This window comes from Macaca mulatta, chromosome 5 (genome assembly GCF_049350105.2).
Source record: "Macaca mulatta isolate MMU2019108-1 chromosome 5, T2T-MMU8v2.0, whole genome shotgun sequence".
NCBI classification, from domain to species: Eukaryota; Metazoa; Chordata; class Mammalia; order Primates; family Cercopithecidae; genus Macaca; species Macaca mulatta.
In genome coordinates this window covers 65009451-65022952 of record NC_133410.1, presented here as the reverse complement: position 1 = coordinate 65022952, position 13502 = coordinate 65009451, and the positions used below count along the sequence as shown (strand labels likewise).

General features: G+C 34.7%; 1 protein-coding gene across 2 annotated transcripts in view; it reads left to right on the top strand.

The window, feature by feature from the left end:
* Window positions 1-10602, top strand: part of TMPRSS11E (transmembrane serine protease 11E) — a 53023-nt gene extending 42421 nt beyond the window's left edge. The window contains exon 10 of one of the 2 annotated variants that reach the window (XM_078003517.1): window positions 6693-10602. In XM_078003517.1, the coding sequence (XP_077859643.1) occupies window positions 6693-6854 (162 nt within the window). In that variant the 3' untranslated portion in view covers window positions 6855-10602. The remainder of the gene's footprint in view (window positions 1-6692) is intronic. The other variant, XM_028848167.2, reaches the window with a different exon arrangement.
* Window positions 10603-13502: the final 2900 nt, after the last annotated feature.

The following is a 13502-nucleotide window of genomic DNA, read 5'->3' as shown; positions in this document are numbered from 1 at the left end:
CATGCCAAACCCTGTGGATTCCGTGCAGGCCAGAATTCAGTCTCTTTCAACTCTCCAGGCCATTCTCCCTGCCACCTCAAAAGTCCATGGGGGATGAGGGGTCTCTGGCAGCTAAGATTCTGGAGGTCTGTGGTATGAGTTGACCACTCCATGATCATTTAACTCATCCCTTCCCCAGGAGCCTCTCCAGGCCAGGAACAAGTTCTGGTGCTTGGCAACCCTGTGCAGGGTTACCAGCTGCCTCCCCTTTCAGCCTGGGGTCCGCATTCTCCTTCCATCCACTCTCAATGCCTTCTTTCTGAAAATTTGTTCAGAGTGTGCCAATCTTCTTGATGGTCTGGTCCTTCATTGGGAGAAGGTCTTCTTGTCTGTATCTAGTCGGCCATCTTGTTTTAGTATTGATTAAATAATGAAATAATAATTTGAAAAAATTAAATTATTATTATTTAAAACTCTAGACCTTATTTAAATTTTCTGTTTAACCATGCCTCAGCAGACATTGCGATGCAGAGGGAGGGGGATGTATGAAGGAATTGCCTCATTTCCCACTCAGCTTCCTTTGATACTCAGGTGAGGGACTAATGCCTCATTACTACTGCATGGAGGTTAGGCCTCTTCTGATAACACTCTGGCTGAAGGTACTTTGTTACTGCTCCCCTTTTGCCTCCACTGACATCATGGGGTAGTGATTTCATTACTGCTTGGCAGTGGTGAGACTTGACTTCCCACTACATCCCCTCAGAGATGGTTCTAGTAGATGGGGAGAGTTATTCCTCTTACTGGTTGGTAGTTCATGCTTCCCACTCAGCATATATATATATATTTTTAAGTATCCTCCTTTTTTTTTTTTTTTTTTTTGAGGTGGAGTCTCTCTCTGTTGCCCAGGCTGTAGTGCAGTGGTGTGATCTCGGCTCACTGCAACTCACTGCAACCTCTGCCTCCTGGGTTCAGGTGATTCTGCTGCCTCAGCCGAGTAGCTGACATTAAAGGCGAGCACCACGACGCCTGGCTAATTTTTGTATTTTTAGTAGAGACGGGGTTTCGCTATGTTTGCTAGACTGGTCTCAAACTCCTGATTTCAGGTCATCTTCCTGCTTCAGCCTTCCAAAGTGCTGGGATTACAAGCGTGAGCCACTGCACCTGGTCCCTATTCAGCATATGCTGACATCAATCTCGTAGGGAATTGGGCCTTGTTACAGCCTGGTAAGCGTGGAAGCCTCTTCAGTTGGGATTTATTGTCTTCCCGGATTTGCGGTTTTCCCAAGTTGTCTTCTTATTGGTTGTTTTACTAAGGAGAGCAGGATTTTCTTGGAGCCTTTTAAAAAACCTGCACTTGTTGGCAGGTTGCCAGTTTGCTGACTTCTTCAGTTTCAAGTCCATGCTATATGAAGAAAAAAAAAATTCAGAGCGCTCACTGTTGTATCATTCCTTTTGTCCTGTATTTCTGAACCTACCTGTCTTCTTCTCTCTAATTTTCAGTCTTTTTATGTTTGTTTTATTTGTAATGTCTGGGTATTTTTTGGTTTGTTTTAGTTGTGTTTAGCTGGGGAAAAAAGAATAAGTAAGTCTATTCCATATTGGTCTGGAGCATTTGCATATTTTTGAAGCCAGGTTTTGTTTTCCAATGTTTGGGTAGTGCCACCAATTTTGTACCTTTGGTGGATACAAAAATTTTGACCTCTATGTCTTCGTGTGCATCACTGACAAAATCATGGAGGGGGCCAATAACTGGTTCCTTGTATGTGTCACTAAATGCTCTTATAATTTTCATTTTGTGATTTGACAGAATTTTTGTTTAATGTGCTTTCAAAGCCTTATATTTCTCTTTAGAATTCCATGTTATTCTGTGTGCTTTCTAATCTGTATTCACAAAATGGTACCATTAATTTCTAACCTTTTTTTTTCAATTTTTTATGTTATTCCTTTCATGCTTTCACATGAACACTGTATGTGTATTGCCTTCATTTGCTCCACCTCATTTAATTCACTGTTGGCATCACTATAGTTCTTTACCAACTTTTACCTTTGGGTTAGTCGTTTTAGCAATGTTCAGTTTGCTACACTAAATTATTTTATTCAATTGACCTTTGTTTATACTCTGACAAATTCTCAAGTTTAGACTCACTTCATTGTGTTTCTTTTTCTGCTCTGAGGCCCTAATTGCTCCTAGAGGAACACACGGAACAAAGTAGATTGGTCCCATTACCACACTCTATTAAAAATTCCTTTCTAAAAATTGAAATTGATTCTGTAGTTCAATCTCCTGAAATGAATTCAACTTAAAAGATGCACTTGAAAATATACTTGATCCTTGTTATTTGCAGATTTCATATTTTCAAATTCACCTACTCACTAATATTTATTTGTAACCCCCAAATCAATACTCAAGGCACTTTTATGATCATTCACAAGCATGCACAGAGTGGCAAAATATCTTATTACTCAATGAGTATATTCTTACCTGAGGTTGAAAAATATGATACCGTGCCTTTTTGTTTCAGTTCTCATACTGTAAACAAGTGTCCTTTTCTTGGTCTACATAGTACTACATTTTTCACATTTTTATTACTTTGCTGGTGATTTTGCTGTTTAAAATAGTCCCCAAGTGTTGTGTCAAAGCATAGTGCAAGAAGGTTGTGATGTGCCATATGGAGAAAATATGTATATTTGGTAAGCTTTGTTTAGTTATAAGTTATAGCAGTGTTTACTGTGAGTTTAATGTTAATGAATCAACAGTGCATATTAAATAGAATGTCTTTAAACAGAAACACGCATGAAATCTGTTTATGTATTGAGCAGTTGACAAAAATGTGACCAGAGTCTCCTGGAAAACCAACCCTGTATTTCTCCTAAGAACAAGGACTCAATAATCATTAATTCAGTGTTTGTGGTGACTTCATAGAACACAACTACTATGAATAATGAGAATAACCTGTATTTTATTTGTCTTCTTGATGGTCATAGAATCATTGGTGGTTTAGATATTACGCTAGACCTTCTTTTGTCCTAATCATCATCATCCTACTTGCCTCCAACTTTCCTGAAACTGTTGAAAACGTCATGCACTTTTACTTTTACATTTATGATCATCCGTTATGTTCTTTATTCAACTATCTCGCTTTCTATAGTCTCCATAGTAATGTCCTTCCTAAAAATTTCAGAGGAACAGATGTATGCCCTCTTAATCTTTTATTTTATAATTTTTATTATAAAAATTTCAATAGTATTCAAAAATAGGGAGGATAAAATAAGGAACTTTCATGTACTCATCACCTAGTTCAAAAATTTACAACTCATGGCCAACCTTACATTATCTGTACATACCCTGACACAATCCCCTCATCCCCTTCCCCCACCAAAATATTAAATCTATTTTGAAGTTAATCCCAGATGTTATATACTTTCATCTGAAAATGTCCCCATTCAAAAATACCATTTTGATGGTGATATTAGAGGTATACTCTTTACAAACTTTGTGAGCTACAAAAGAGAAGCCAAATTTGCCCTGTGATTACAATATTCTACTTTCTTATCTCTGGAAAGACATGGCACCCATTTTTTGGGGACAGGGATGGAGTTTCATGCTTGTCACACAGGCTGGAGTGCAGTGGTGCGATCTCTGCTCACTACAGCCTCCACCTTCCGTGTTTAAGCTATTCTCTCACTTCAGCCTCCCGAGTAGCTGAGATTACAGGCAATCACCACCATGCCAAGCTAATTTTTGTATTTTTAGTAGAGACAAGGTTTAACCATGTTGGTGAAAAATTCCTTCCTAGCTTCCAGGCTGGTCTCAAACTCCTGACCTCAGGTGATCCACTTGCCTCAGCCTCCCAAGGTGCTGGGATTTTAGGTGTAAGCCATCGTGCCCAGCCTCCGTTTAAAAAATGTTCATGTCTAGCATCCACAATTTTTCCCACTTGCCTTGCTCTTTATATTTTAATATCACAAAAACCATTAATAACCTCATATGTAAAAATTTTTCCTTGAATCTCCTACTGTTTCTCATCTCAGTGGTATTTGGCGACCTTGTCTTTCTAAAACATATCCCTTGTTTGAATTTCGTAATTCTGAAATTTGCTGATTTCTTTCCTCCTCCTCCATCTACTCATTGCTGGCTCTATCCTTTGATTAATCTTTCTCTCTCTCTCTCTCCACCTGGCTATTTTCAAGATTCAGATCTCAGATAAAATTTTTATCTGCTGTCTATATTCTCACTTGAAGAAGCCATCTTTTCTTTGAACTCAGCTATCACCTTAATGAGTGCCAAATCTATGTCTCCAGAATTCAACTCTTGCCCATATTTAGTCTTACATTTCTACCTACTTCAAAGTGATCTCTATTTATATATTTTAAGTTCTAAATACGAAATGAAAAATTGTATATGTGCCATTTGAAACTTAACAGGTATCATGAAATGTTGCCTGGGTTTTTAAGTTTCTCGCTCATATTATTAGGGTTCGCTATTCTTAGAGTTTTTTTTTTTTTTTTTTAACTCTTATGTTTCCTCCACATGTATTCAGCTAAGTCCTAGACTATTTTCCCACTTTACCATATCTTTCATGTTTATTTCTTATGCCTCTATTATTTCTATTAACACTCTAATCTGTTCTCTCATTTCTTTGTGTCTTAATACTTCCACGGCTTCCTGTTTGGCTTCCTACTTCCAATTTTAGAAGTTTCTGTTGTGATATGCACATTCCTGAATACACTTCCTGTTCTGTTTCTCACTAAACCATTCACTGAAAATAACAGGATTAATGAGACAAATGGGGTTAGAGACAGACTGGTCCCTCCAAAGCTATGCAACTTTTTAACTGAAGAATTAACAAATATAATAATTTGTACCTTTAAAAGTAGCTTGCACAGTGTAGGTAGGCAGAATGCCCAAGGTCTGGTGGCTTACTGGGGGTATGTTAGAATGCACAGAAACAATAATGTGGAAACATAGGTTTGCTGGTGCTAAGGCAACATACACAGGAAAGTGTAGTCCTGAGCAGAGAGAAACACAACCTAAAACTGATACAAAGCTGGGATACATCTCTCTGGGGAGGGAGTTTTGGGAACAGGAACTCAGGCGTTTTCTTAAACCAGTGCCCTAGAGTTGTCTGCCTGTGCAATAGCTGAGTTGAAAGGATTTTCCTTTTCTTCTGCAGTTTATAATTCTACTGCCATTATTCTGGCTCCCTTGCCTAAAAAAAAGCACATATAAACGATCATAATTTCCATCTTCTGACATAACTCTGCCATTCACTAATCAAATGTGTGCTAATTCGTGCTGGTAGAATAGACTCTATTTTTTTTTTATATTTGATGCTTACTGGACATCACCTTACTTTCAGCTTGTAATGCTGTTAGATACACTGCTATCTCTTTAAAAGAATTATTTATTCTCAGACTCATTTGTTCCTGTCTCTTATGCTGATTTAAGCTTTCTTGTCTCCTGTATCTTCTATTTCTCTATCCTGATTTTCTCTGCCTGCATATAGACTTGGGATTTTATTATCAAAATTATTTATTTTCGAATAGCTTTATGTGGCATATCTTATTTCTATAAGCAGACTGCGGGTTCCTAGAGGACAAGATCCACGTGTTTATAATACTCTTTTTATATCTCCTCCTATCTACGAGGGTGTCAGTAAATGCTTATTGGTTAGATTTCAAATCACAAATGTATTATTTCAAATTTACTATGATGTTAATTTTTTAAATGGACAAAAGAAAATTCACAAGGAAGTTAGCATAATGTAGGGAAAAAAGCATGGCCTTCTGAATTAGATCACTCTGGATTCAAATTCAAGGTCTGCCACTGATTAGCACGTGATCTCAAGCAAATTACTTAATGTTTCTGAGTTTCAGGTTTCTTAATAACCTGGAAAAAATTAACCTAGTTCTATGTTTTTATTAAACAAGAATTATACGAATTAATGCAATAATATTTTAATCAATTAAGAACTTCATAGAGTGTGAATACTTAATGGGTGGCCAATAATTAGAGGTTCCAGGATCTTGAGGGATAATCAGCCAGTACCTTGTTATTAGAAGCCATATAAAGAAGCAAAATTCCAGAGTTTGCAGGATATAATTAGAATTTGTGATTTTATATATGCATTTCCTAAGTTCTGCCTTTTGCTAGACTAAGCACTTTACATTCACTGTCTTACATCATCTTCATAGTACTCATCACAGGGAGGTATTATTAGGAGCATTTACAGATAAATAAATTAAAGGTTTTAGCCAGCTTGGAAAGGCCAAACTTGAGAGAGAAACCCTGGTGTCTGACTCTAATGTCTTTTTTTTTTTTTTAAGTTTTATTTTATTATTATTATTTTTTAATCAGTAATAGACTCTTCACTCCCTTTTTGGGGGTTATGTTACACTAATAAAGAATATAGACAAAATAACTGGGGAGTTATTTTGTCAGATGTATCACGTGAGTTAAGAGTACAGTTCTTCAAAGAGATGGAGCTTTCAATCTCATTGTTTTGAACCTTGAGGCTACATCAGTTTTCAAGGTATTGGAGTTCCTCTTTTAGGTGGATAACTGACATAAATGGAGAAAATCACTTATGCATGCGAACACACTGAATACTTTTGAAAATTACCCCTTTCATTATGTTCTTAAGTTAGAAAAATAGCCAATTCCTCTGTAATGAACTGAATTATGAATTACTAATTTCTGTCTTCTCCTTTAGGGTGACTCTGGAGGACCACTGGTTAGTTCAGATGCTAGAGATATCTGGTACCTTGCTGGAATAGTGAGCTGGGGAGATGAATGTGCGAAACCCAATAAGCCTGGTGTTTATACTAGAGTTACGGCCTTACGGGACTGGATTACTTCCAAAACTGGTATCTAAGAGAGAAAAGCCTAATGGAACAGATCACATTTTTTTGGGGGGTGTGTATAGGCCATTTTTAGAGATACAGAATTGGAGAAGAAGACTTGCAAAACAGCTAGATTTGACTGATCTCACTAAACTGTTTGCTTGATGCATATATTTTCTTCCCAGCTCTGTTCCACACATAAGCATCCTGCTTCTGCCAGATCAGCTCTGTCATCTGTGAGCAATAGTTCAAACTTTATGTACATAGAGAAGTAGATAATACAATATTACATTACAGCCTGCATTCATTTGTTCTCTAGAAGTTTTGTCGTCAGAATTTTGACTTGTCGACACAAATTTGTAACGCATATATACAATTTGAAGAACTCCTTTTCTTCAGTTCCTGAGCTCCTCTCATTTCAGCAAATATCCATTTTCAAGGTGCAGAACAAGGAGTGAAAGAAAATATAAGAAGAAAAACATCCCCTACATTTTATTGGCACAGAAAAGTATTCGGTGTTTTTCTTTTTCTTAGTGGAATATGGGAAATGATCATATTCATTATGAAAGATCAAGCAAAGACAGCTGAATACCAATCACTTCATCATTTAGGAAGTATGGGAACTAAGTTAAGGAAATCCAGAAAGAAGCCAAGATATATCTTTCTTTTCATTTCCAGACAACTTACTATGATAAATGTGAAGAAGATTCTGTTTTCTTGTGACCTATAATAATTATACAAACATCATGCAATGTACTTGTTCTAAGTGAATTAAAGCAAATATTTATTTAACATTGTGTTACTGAGGATGTCAATATATAACAATAAAATATAAATCACCCAGTTGCTTGACATTATGGTATGATAATCCACAAAGAAGGGGAAGATGGGAAAAATGTTACTAGTCAATTTATTATAAATTATTTTAAAACTTGAGCCTAGGATGAAAATTAATTTAATAACAATCAGCATGCCTATGTAGTAAAATAATTGTGCTGTGGAATGGGAGGGAATGAAGAGTTCAAACAATTGGCAGAAAAGGTTTTATTCATCTAAGACTTTCCCAAATAGCAAATCCTTGAAGGGAATGAGATCCAGGTGTTAGTGTATAGTCTAGTGATGCAACTAAACTGGGGTTCAGACCTCTATTTTGAGACGATTGCAGATATTTTTCTCCCCTTGCTGTTGTGTTTACAGTTCATGCATGGCTAATCGTCCTGTTAGACTCATTTGGGCTGAGATGGAAAGATATAGAGAAAATATCCTGGAAAGTGCCTCACTGCTGCATCTAGTGTGATACTGAATTGCTAACTGCCTGGATAACAAAACTGAAGAGTAAAAGCGTAATATTGGCCACCTTCATGATTTTAGTTGTGGTAAATTATTACTGAGCTGTTAAGAGACACAGCTTTTAAGTAATCTAGACCATAATGAAGTTAGGACTGGTACCATGACGTACGGCGTGTTAATGGTGAGATTTCACCAAGTCTTTCTTCATTGTATATAGCTTCTCATATAAATTCTATATTGTACAATAATTACCTTGAAAACCGGTATTGCGAGGAAAAATTTGACTTTATTGATCTGAATAACATTGGAGTATGAACTGATAAAATTTAGGCTCTTGGCAAAAATATGAAAACTGACGTGAATTGATAGTGTTAAGTATTTTACGAAAGCTATTTTTGTTTCATTTAACAAAATGCTCTGGGAAAAAACAAAATTGAGGAAAACCTTGAATTTTAAGCAAGGATATAAGTACGTTTAAAACTACTCTCAGGGTTGTGTTAAAAATGGATTCCCCTTGTTTCAGTGTATTCTGTAGTTAGGCCGCTAGGTGGCACCCACACGCTGTAGGAAGCTATCGGGAAGCCTGACATCAAGAAGGATGTCTAGATATGTAATAATGGGAACTGAAATTAGACTCTTGCAAAACCAAAAGAATACAATTTATCCTTGCAAATGGCTTTTAAAAATTAATTCGTGTTGATTTACATCATTATTAGTATTTTTCAAATTTCTGGAGATTGTATTCCAAACTAAACAAAATTTATGATGCATGATTTGAGGAATGCCCTCTGCAAACGCACCTGGAGCAATTTAAATTAAGAAGAAATTTTAAAAGCTTAATTTTACAATGACATCTTATTCCTAAGAGAAATACTTTTGATATTTCCTTCTACAAAGGATTTGAGGATTGGAAGTTTGGGTCAAAGTGAAAATATGAGCAATAGTTCAAACTTCATGTACGTAGAGAAATAGATAATACAATATTACATTTCTAAAATGATAACTTCTTTTGAAAAGTAATTTCCAAAGGGTTTTATCATTCTTGGGCATGTCTGTGTTAACTGTTTCATTGGATAAAGGTAAGAAGATGCGATTATAATATTTATTATTTTTTTAAAGAGGGCAGGCAATTTCTCTTCTATATCTTCTTTCTTCCTACAGCACCTAGTAAAGTACTTTGTATACAACAGTCCTTCAATAAATGTTGTTGAATGATTCTTTTATTTTTACATTATGCAGAAAACATAGCTTTATTATTATTTACACATTAATTTTTAGAAGTAATCCCAGATTTTACACTTACTGAGTGAATTAAACCAGTTACTATTTATCTAAGCCTATAATCTCACCCATAAGATAGAGATGATATTTGCTCAAATGATTGTTGTAGAAATAAAGCTGTGAATGTTTAAAAAGTGCTTAGCACAGTTCTTGGAACATTAGTAGGTGTTCAAGAAAAGATAGTAATAATAACTGTTACTATAATGAAACTACATTCTTTCTAAAAATATGGTATTTGATTATAATAGGCTGAATACCTTTTTTTTTTTTTTTGAAATGACAAAATTAGACCAACAGAATGTGCTTGTTTAAAAAATTTCTGATTCTACAAAAAGTTTTATTGGAGTAATTCTGAAACATATTTATCAAAGTAGTCTGTCACTGTGAGGGTTTATTCTAACTTTTCACTTCAATTTTAAAAAATGATAAACCTTATTAACCACTGAGTGGCTGGATTATATCAAGATCTATCATGTAACTCAAATGTCGTCTCTCCATGAAGCCTTTTTTTACTTCCTCAAGTGGATGTACTATCTTTTTTTTTCTGAACTTCCTTACCATTAATATTTTTATTTTCAGATAGTCATTGATTCAGATACGGTTAAGATATAACTGTAGGATATAATTCACAGAGATTCTGTGTACCCTTTACTCAGTTTACCTCAATAGTAAGATCTTGCTTAGGTGTAGTATAATGTTACAATGAAGAAGTTGACATTGAGACAATCCATTAACTTTATTAGGATGCGATCAATTATATATGTGTGTGTAGGTGTAGGTGTGTGTGTAATTAGTTCTATGTAATTTAATTACATATGTAGATTCTTGTGATTACCAAGATACAGACAGATTGTTCGCAAGGCTACATCATGCTACCGACAGCCATCCAGCTCCCTCCCTACCCCTGTGTCTAGTCTCTAATCCCTGGCAACCACTAATCTGCTCTCCATCTTTATAATTCTTATTGTTTCAAGAATGGTATATAAATGTATTATACAATATGTAGTTTTTTCAGGTTGGCTTTTTCGCTCAGCATAATTTTCTTGAGATCTATCCAAGTTGTTGTGTTTGTCAGTAGTTAGTTCTTTTTTTATTACTGAGTAGTATTATATGATATGAATGTACCACAGTTGGTTAACTGTATACCCATTGAAGAGCATTTGGGTTGTTCTCAGGTTTTGGCTATTACAAATAAAACTGCTATGAAGATTTGTGTGTAAGCTTTTTGTGTGGACATAAGTTTTTATTTTTCTGAGGTTTATGGCCTAGAGTACAATTGCTAGGTCATACGGTAAGTACATGTTTAGATTTTTAAGAAACGGCCATATTCTTTTCACATGCTCCTTACTACTTGTAAAACTTTGTACTTAGAATCTTTACCTGTGGATTTCAGATGTGTAGATAGATGTGATTTCAACAACTAGACTGTAAACTCCATTAGGGTGGGACAGTAACTGATTCATTTTTATATCCTTCACAGTTCATAGGAAACTATAATATTATTTATGGCAGTTGTTCTATAAAGATTTATTAAATAAAAGTAAAGACCGTAATAAAAGCAAACAAATAAATACATGTAAAATGAAAAAGAAGAAATGACTTTGGGTAGAAAAGAATGAACACTATTTTATTTCCTTCATGAAGGTATTACTGCCCAATTTCTGTAATTCTGCATGAACTTTACCATGGCACCTCCATGTGTCTTATGTTGGTTGATATAAAATCTTGTTTTTCACTTTTCCACGGGATACACAATCAATCACAGACTACAAACATGGTTGATATGGAGAATCTGTCCATATACCTGAATTTATTTTCTGATGCATGTTATATTTAATAGTTTTCTGATACATCTGTGTCAACTTCTACTGTACTTGTGGAATGGATTCCAGTTTAAGGATACACTCAATAAATATTTGTTGCTCTTACTTTTTATAACCATGACTGTAGAATTTGTCCTAATGTAATTTTTATTATATAACTCTTAAGGTGGAGTGAAAGACAGAGACCTGTGAAATGTAATCAGAAGGTCTCCCTTAGTTGTCCCTAATGCATTAATCAGTACCTCTTTGGCATAGATGTAGTCAGCTTAAATATTACAATCACTGTACTCACTGCCTTGCATATACCCCTCACCTGCTTGTTCTCTTGCTCCACCACTCTGTGACACTTGCTTTTTACTATGATCCTGGTAAAATTTAACTCTCCACTTACTGCTTTTAAAAACGAATTAATTTCTCCCATTTTTGTTAAAGTGTAATTGGCTAATAAAAATTGTATATAGTTACAGTGTACAATTTGATGTTTTGATATATGTTTACATTGTGAAATTATTAAATCAAGCTAATTAATATATCTATTACATCAATACTTACTATTTTTTATGAGAACATTTAATATCTACTCAGCAATATCTACTTTTAACATTTTAAAAATACTCAGTCCATTATTAACTGTAGTCCCCATTCTGTAAATAGGCCTCCAGAACTTATTTCTTCTATGTAACTGAAACTTTGCACCTTTTAACCAATATCTTCTCATTTCCACCACACTCCAGGCTCTAGCAACCACCATTCTACTCTCTGCTTCTATTATTTCAGCTTTTTTAGATTCCACATATAAGTGAGATCATGTAGTAATTAACACTCTCTGCTTGGTTTATTTCACTTAACGTAATATCCACCAGGTTCTTCTATGTTGTCACAAATGACAAGATTCCCTCCTTTTTTAATGCCGAATTGTATACCAATGTGTGTATTTCTTTATTCTTCCACCAATGGACATGTAGGTTGATTCTATATTTTGGCTATTGTGAATAATACTACAATAAACATGAGAATGCAAGTATTTCCTTACTGAAAGTGAAAAACAGAATGGTTGTATGGTACTTAAAGTATGGTTTCTACTGAATATTTCTATTGCTACTGAGATAACCAAAATAGAGTGTAAAAAACAATAAAGCAAATAAGCAACACCAAAATTGCACTTTTTCAAAATGTCAAATAAATGACTAAACTTTTAACTAGACTGAACTCCCATAAAAGAGATGATTCACATTTTAATAATAAAGTCAGATATAGTAGTAAAGACATTATTACCAATCATACAGAAATAAAATTATAATTGTATATTAGGAGCACTTGTATGTCAACAAATTGTAATAACTCAGATGAAATGAACAAATCTCTAAAAAGACACAATCATGCAGACTCAAGAGTTCTAATACAATTCCATTATGTTCAAAGGACACATTTTGTATGATTTCAGTACTTTTATTGAGAGCTTTGCTAGCAATGGACTGTCTTAGAAAATGTTAATGTACTTGAGAATATTATATACAGTCATGCATCGCTTAACAATGGGGATACATTAACTGCATTGTTATATGATTTTGTTGTGTGAATATCATACAGTGTACTTACATAAATTTACATGGTGTAGCCTACCACACACCTAGGCTGTATGGCATAATCTATTGCTCCTAACCTACAACCTATACAGCATGTCACTGTACTGAATACTATAGAGAACTGTAACACAATGGGAAGCATTTGTGTATTTATATATAACTAAACATAGAAAAGTTACTGTACAAATACAATATAAAAAATTATAAAACGGTATACTTGTATGAAATTCTTATCATGAATGGAGTTTGCAGGGCCAGAAGTTGCTCTGGGTGAGTCAGGGAGTGAGTGGTGAATGAATGTGAAGGCATAGGACATTATGATAACTACTGTAGACTTTATAAACACTACACACTTAGGCTACACTAAATTTGTAAACAATTTTCCTTCTTCAATGAAAAATTAACTGTAGCTTACTGTAACGCTTTTAATTTACAAACTTTAAATTTCTTTCACTTTTTGACTCTTTTATAATAGCACTTAGCTTAAAAACAAACATTTTTCAGTCATACAAAAATATTTTTTCTTTATACCCTTATTCTATAAGCTTTTAAAAATATTTTAATAATTTATTATTTTTTACCTTTAAACATTTTGGTTAAAAACTAAGAGCCCACCACAACTCAGCAAGGCCGCTGTGGCCAGACTGACTCCTTAGAGTCCCTCCTCTCTGGGCAGAACATCTCTAAAAAAAAGGCAGCA